This window comes from Centropristis striata, chromosome 6 (assembly GCF_030273125.1).
Source record: "Centropristis striata isolate RG_2023a ecotype Rhode Island chromosome 6, C.striata_1.0, whole genome shotgun sequence".
Taxonomy (NCBI): Eukaryota; Metazoa; Chordata; class Actinopteri; order Perciformes; family Serranidae; genus Centropristis; species Centropristis striata.
Genome location: NC_081522.1, coordinates 31,991,520 through 31,998,694, shown reverse-complemented (window position 1 = coordinate 31,998,694; position 7,175 = coordinate 31,991,520). Strand labels below are relative to the sequence as shown.

The following is a 7,175-nucleotide window of genomic DNA, read 5'->3' as shown; positions in this document are numbered from 1 at the left end:
CAACTTTCGGGCGCATTACCGCCACCCACTGATCTGGAGTTTGAACTTTAGATCTGCGCTCTAATATCTTCACACTAAAAATAATCGCTTAAGTCATTTTTTTGTCTTTTTTTGTGTGGCATAAATCCTCTCCTCATGACGCCGGTCACCTATGGTAAAAACGTCTACATCCTCAGTTGATCAGATCATGTGATTTTACCCCTTTAAGATAATGGCCTATGTCAAGTGTGTGACTTAAGCGGATTTATTATGACTAAGTCAAAATAAAATGTGACTTAGGCAATTTTTTGAACATGCCTTTGTGACTTAAGCAAGATATAGTAACACTTTATTTTGAAGGCGTCTAAATAAGAGTGACATGAGCGTGTCATAAACATGACATGGGATGTGTCATGAACATTAATGACACTTTGAAGTAACATTAATGCTCATGATACTTGTCATGTCATGTTTCTGACAGGCTTGTGTGACTCTTATGTAGACACCTTCAAAATAAAGTGTTACCATATCTTGCTTAAGTCACAAAGGCATGTTCAAAAAAAAAAAGTCATTTATTTCTCTTAAGTTACATAATGTACACACAGTGTTATTTACTATGCCAATATCCATCCTTTGTTACATCCTTTTTGAGTGAAATGATCAATAAATGTCATATGTTACACTTTTGGTGAAGTTTTTTGTGTTTCCTGCAAAACTTGAAAAAATGAGTTAGGTGATTATTTTAACAGGGTAATGTCATGGATAAAATTATTAGACCACCCTTGTTTTCTTGACTTTATTGTTCATTTTAATGCCTGGTACAGCTAAAAGTACATTTATTTGGACAAATATAATGATAACAACAAAAATAGCTCATAAGAGATTCCTTTAACAGCTGATATCTAGCCATTTCCAATGGTTTTCTTGATAATAACCAAAATCATTATCAAAAAAACCATTTCACTTTTTACTCCACTACATTTAGCTGTCAGCTTTAGTTACTTTTCAGGTCCACATTTAACATAAAAAACATGATAAACTTAAAGTGATTACACATTTTATTAGTTTTAGTTCGTTTAGTTTAGTTAAAATTAGCCCTATAAAAAATGAAAACACTGCTTGAATAAATCCATCACAATATTAATCTAAATAATATATTTAGAATATATCTAAAACAATCTGAGGAGACCATTCTACCTAACAAATACTTTTACTTTTGATACATTAAGTACATTTCGATGCTGATACTTTTGTACTTTTACTTCAGTAAGTTTTGAATGTAGTACTTTTACTTGTAATGGAGTAATTTCACAGTGTGGTATTAGTACTTTTACTGAAGTAAGAGATCTGAATACTTCTTCCACCACTGGTAAAGACCATAGGTTGAGTTATCACAGTAGTATAGTCAAAACACTGATTTAAACTGTTTTTTAAATATTCCAGTAAATTCAGAAATATTACACAAATTTATGCCGCACTCACTTTTTGACAGTGAAGATCTGTGGTGTGACTACAGGTTCATCTCAGGTCATGTGGTGCTTTCTCTACCCTTACTGTTTCTCTCTCTCTCAGACATGCAGGTCAAATATTGACTGGCACACTGAGTCTCTTGGTCAAATCAGTGGCACCATTCTGTAAACGCTGCAGTGCCTGCTGTCTGGCAGCAGCTAGCGTTCTAACGGCCAGCATGAGAACACTGAGCCTCTTTATGCTCAGTGGATACACTTCCATCTCTTACGTAAAAGTGGAAACTGATTTTGCTCCAAACTGTCGTAATTTCTTCTATGACCAAAAAGAGCACAAACACTGGCCAAAGTTGCAGTTCACAGAGCAGCCCCCATCTGTCGGATGGGCAACTTAAATGCTGGAGGGGGCCACAATTTTTAATCGACACTGCCACAGGGCCTCATATAGGACCGTTCACTTAACCCTCCTGTTGTCCTCGGGTCAAGGAAGGAAGAAGAGGGAAGGACGCAAAGGGAAGTAAAAAAGGATGGAGGAAAGAAAGAAGGATGGAGAAAGGAAGGAAGAGAGGAGGAAAAGGAGAAAGAATGGAAAGGAGAGAGAAAGGAAGGAGGATGGAGGAAAGAGGGCAGAAATGAGGGAGGAAGGAAGGAAAGAGGGCAGAAAGGAAGGAGGAAGGAAAGAAAGGAGGGAAGGAAAGGGGGGGCGAGGGAAGGGAAGAAGGAAGGAGGATAGAGGAAGGGATGGAGGCGGGAGGGATGAAAGAAGGAAGGAAGGAGGAAAGGAGAGGAAATCAGGAGGAAGGAAAGAAGAGAGAAAGGAAAGGAGATAGCGGAAAGAGGAAAGAAAAGAAGGGAAGGATGGAGGAAAGGAAGGAAAGAAAGAAAGAAGGGGCGAGGGAAGGAAAGAAGGAAGGAGGATAGAGGAGGGAGGAAAGAAGGAAGGAAGGAGGAAAGAAGAGAGGAAGGCAGGAGGAGGGAGGAAAGAAGGAATAGTCAAAACAGATTGGGTCAATTTGACCCGGAAGGACGGTAGGAGGGTTAACCAGATATGATAAAACTGCAATTTTAAATATGTTTACAGTGCGGTAAGTTAACATATTTCATGCTCAAAAGCATGTTTAACAGTATAAATAGGAATACAAAAGGTTTGAAGCAAATAAAAAATAACCACTTACTGTGATTTTTTTTTTCAGTGCAATAACAGCAGACCAACATTAATTGCAAGAGGTAATTTTGTGCATTTTTACACTGCACTTTAAAGACTTCATGCTCAAATGCATGTAGTTGTACTAAGGGCGACTTCAAGTGAGGGTGCGGGCCGTAGGCGGTCCCCGGGCCTCCAGTTGCCCATCCCTGATGTAGAGGGACCACTCAGCTTCTCTGTTCTCTGCTCACACTGCTGTGGAGCAGACTGCTTGGTTAGAGAGTTGGTGACAGCAGTGATGGAGAACACCATAGAACTGGTTCATCAGGACACAAGCAGTGGTGGAAGAACCTTTCAGATCCCTTACTTCAGTAAAAGAACTAATACCACACTGTGAAATTACTCCACTACAAGTAAAAAGTATCAACATCAAAATGTACTTAAAGTATCAAAATTAAAAGTACTTCTACCCACTCAGATTGTTAAATATATTTCCTAATTTACAGGTGCATCTCAATACATTAGAATATGATGGAAAAGTCCATTTCCAGTATTTCAAGTCAAATAGCCCCAACCAAGTAGTCATATAGATGGACATACTTTTCAGAGGCCAAAATTTCCATATGAAACATACTTTTAAAATTGGTCTTTTGTAATATTAAAAATGTTTGAGACACTGAATTTAAGGTCTTTATTAAATGCAAGCCTTAATTATGTTTCATTCTGTGTGTAATCAATCTATATAATGTGTTATTTCCACTTTTTGAATTGAATTACTGACAAACTTTCTATGATATTCTAATTTATTGAGATGCTCCAGTAATATTACATAATTATTATAATTGATGCATTTGTGGATGCAGCGTTCCAATTTTGGCCAATACAGGGTGGATCAAGATAGGGCTCAAAAAAGCCTAGTCACTTTAAATTGATCATGTTTTTCATGTTAAATCTCGACCTAAAAAGCAACTAAAGCTGTCAGCTAAATGAAGTGGAGTAAAAAGTACAATATTTGCCTGTAAAATGTAGCGAAATAGAAGTATAAAGTTACATAAAATGGAAATACTCGAGTAAAGTACAAGTACCTCAAAATTGTACTTAAGTACAATACTTGAGTAAATGTACTTGGTTACATTCCACCACTGGTTTGAAAACAGTGTTTACTCTGTTTTTGTTTTTTTTAAACCCTGTATAGATCGCATCAAACTGCCTCTGCAAAAAAAAAATGGACACAACTCAAGATTGAAATCTCATTTATTTTAGTTATGTACAGAAGAAAAATGCTGGATTTCACAAGTAACAGAAAAATAAAAAATAAAAATAACATCTCTTCTTTTGAGCCTCTGTTACAGAGGTGCACTAGTTCATGATAACAGCTCTCTGTCTCTCGTACACAGACACACATGCACTCACACTCTGCCTCTGTCACTCTCAACACTTTAAAATGTTAAATGTATTTCTCTCTGCTAGATATGTTATACTCCATGTGTGGGGTAGCTGTGCCGTTGTCGTGAGTTGCTGCTGACATTAAAAACTATCCTGTCGCCTGGTTTTGGTGCGTTTCTAAGCAGTGAGTGGAGGTGGATGTGTGGGGCGGTGAGACTAGTCAAATATAATTCTCTGTATGTGCCAACCTGTCAAACCCATATAGACATACACACCATTTATATGCATATACACAATGGCATTAATGTGAGCAACCACACACACACACACACACACACTCACACACGTGTAAGCATACACACTCTTCCTTTATGTTCTTGCGTCTCGTCTCAATGCTCCAACTTTATCCCATTTCTCAGACATGATCCCCTCCTGGTGAGGGGCGACAGATGACACATGATTTCTCAGCCCTGTGATTAACAAATGCAAAAAAATAATATTATTATTAACAAAAAACTATCCCACTGAATTAAATGTTGTCCTTTAGCTGTCTTGGGGTCCGTCTCCTGCATCACTCCTGTCCAAATCCCTCCGTCTCCTCGATGGCGAACAGGAGTTTCTCTCTGAGCTGCTCCAGGCTCCTGTAGGGCGGCAGGTCCAGACGGTTGAAGCTGTGAGGGAGAAACAGACAGAAGGAGACAGACGGGTGATTCCTCTTTGTGTCAAACCAGTTTTTGACTCCATTTATTAGAGGTGTGAATCAGTGTATCGGCCCCATGATATGATTTTATCCTAATACCGGAGTCATGATATGATATTATTATGATTTTAAGCATTTTGCGATATGGTGAGTATTGCGATACACTATAATGCGTTTTAACTGTTTAAGTGCATTTTGTGTCCACAAAATTAAATTCAGTCAAGAATTGTAATGTCAAATAAGAGAAAATTCTCAGTCTAATCTTTGGAGAAAAGCGTCTGCCTAATTACATTGTAGATTGTAGATGTGCTCCTGCCTGACAGTAACATAAACCTGCAAGAACAGCGGCCCTATCAGGATCAGTTTGACACCCCCATTTAATAATATAATATTTAAAAAAGGAGTAATCAAAGTTGGATGGATCCCATTTAAACAGCATATTATGACCATGATAAACTAATAATGTTCAGTCTGTACTGTATGTCCATTTAAGTCACATTGTATAATTATTTCATTTTTATCCTAATCGACAATTCAGTTTCATTGTCCATTCACAGGTTATTTTCTCAATTCACTGTTTGATTTAAAACTAAATGTATTTACTTTGCTGGAACTAGATTTAACCCCTGAACAGTCCACCACTGACACATGAACGATTTGAAAATCACCATGAAACGCCAAAAAATAGCCAAAATTTGCAGCGTTATTTCAACAACTTCCCAACACATTATCCTGACACATGGTGCCTATAGATTCCTTAGATCTTCTAGTTTCATATGATACCATAACTCCAGGATATTCCAAAAAGTGAGCCCGCTACAACCTCCAACAAAAACCAGAAATGGCAAAAATACTGACAGCCCACCAGAACGCTAAATATCGATGGATCAATATAATACAGACATGCAAAATATCGCGATGCTATGCTATATCGATTGTTTTCCCCACCTCTACCATTTATGGTTGCAATTTTTTCCACACTGGCCTTTCACTGGATTAAAATCCTGTAATTGCCTCCCTGTATCCGCCATTCCAGTTTCTAGTCTAAATGACCTGCCAACACACAAGGGTTTCACAGAAAACGATCCGTAAAAAAAAGGATCAAAGCTTAAAGCTGCAGTCGGAGCTTTCACTCGGATCTTACAGACTTCCTCGTCTTGAAGAACGTCATTTAGAAAAGCTAAACGAGATTAAATATTAATTACAGTGTTCACCATGTTAACAGATTAGACAGCAGCTTACCATGTGTGGCTTCTTGGAAGCCATGTTTCCTTCCCCACTTTGTCTATGCAGAACTTCTGGGGGCCGTTACTTCCTGCGAGAGGAAAACAAAGAGGGTATTTCTATGAATATGAGCTTTAATTTTCATCATATTTGTATAACAAAAGCAAAAAAACTTTGCGATTCAAACATGAAAAAAACAAAACAGTGGGATGGCAAATTGAGGATAATGAATGAATGAATGAATGAATACTTCACAAAAAGGACAATAACACCTAACAGTTATGGATGTGGTGGCGTGTAAAGTAGTGTTCTGTACCTATGAGCTCAGCAAAGCCTCCAACTGGCAGTCGACAGGTTCCTGTTACAAACTGAAGCAGGCGGATTCTCTTCTCGTTGTCCATCTCTTTCACCACCTGAGGGACAAAAAAAAAAAAACACACCTCCATTGATCCTTGGATACACTCACATCAGTGCTAATCAGTGGTGGAAGTACATTTACTCAAGAACTGTACTTAAGTACAATTTTGAGATACTTGAGTATTCCCATTTTATATAACTTTATTCTTCTACTCCACTACATACTGAGGCAAATACTGTACTTTTTACTCCACTACATTTAGCTGACAGCTTTAGTTACTTTTCAGGTCGAGATTAAACATAAAATATAAAATTAATTTAAAGTGATTAGATTTTTTTTATTAGATCTTATAGCAGTATATTAAGTAGTTAAATGAGCCCTGTCTTTACAAAATTAAAACACTGCATACATAAATGCATCAATACAAATAATGTAATAATATATTTAGCATATATTAAACAATCTGAGTGGGTCCATTCTGCATAAAGAGTAACTTTTGTGTAACTTTTGATACTTTAAGTTCATTTTGATGCTGATACTTTTGTACTTTCACGTCAGTAAGTTTTGAATGCAGGACTTTTACTTGTAGTGGAGTAATTTCACAGTGTGGTATTAGTACTTTTTCTGAAGTAAGGGATCTGAATACTTCTTCCGCCACTGGTGCTGAGGCACACTGAAACACACATGTACTCCAGGAAGGTGTGTGTGTTCAGATAAGGGTTCCTGTAACATTATGCCTCATGTTGTGCTCAGTGAATGACAGCGTGTCCATCCGTACCTGCCAGAACCAGTGGATCTGCTTGCTGTTCTTGGTGTAGTGTCTATAAATGGTGTTCTTCTGCCAGTCGGCCATGTCGATCTCTTGCATCCCACACAGCATCAGCTGCAACACATAAAATGACACATGAAATCCACTGA

General features: G+C 37.7%; 1 protein-coding gene across 3 annotated transcripts in view; it reads right to left on the bottom strand.

Moving 5' to 3' along the window:
* Positions 1-3,825: 3,825 nt before the first annotated feature.
* The window catches only part of wwp2 (WW domain containing E3 ubiquitin protein ligase 2), a 56,098-nt gene continuing 52,748 nt past the window's right edge, over positions 3,826-7,175 (bottom strand). For all 3 annotated transcript variants that reach the window (XM_059335646.1, XM_059335648.1, XM_059335647.1), the window contains 4 exons: positions 7,036-7,140; positions 6,216-6,312; positions 5,918-5,990; positions 3,826-4,646 (listed from right to left, as the gene is read on the bottom strand). In XM_059335646.1, the coding sequence (XP_059191629.1) occupies positions 4,547-4,646; positions 5,918-5,990; positions 6,216-6,312; positions 7,036-7,140 (375 nt within the window). In that variant the 3' untranslated portion in view covers positions 3,826-4,546. The remainder of the gene's footprint in view (positions 4,647-5,917; positions 5,991-6,215; positions 6,313-7,035; positions 7,141-7,175) is intronic.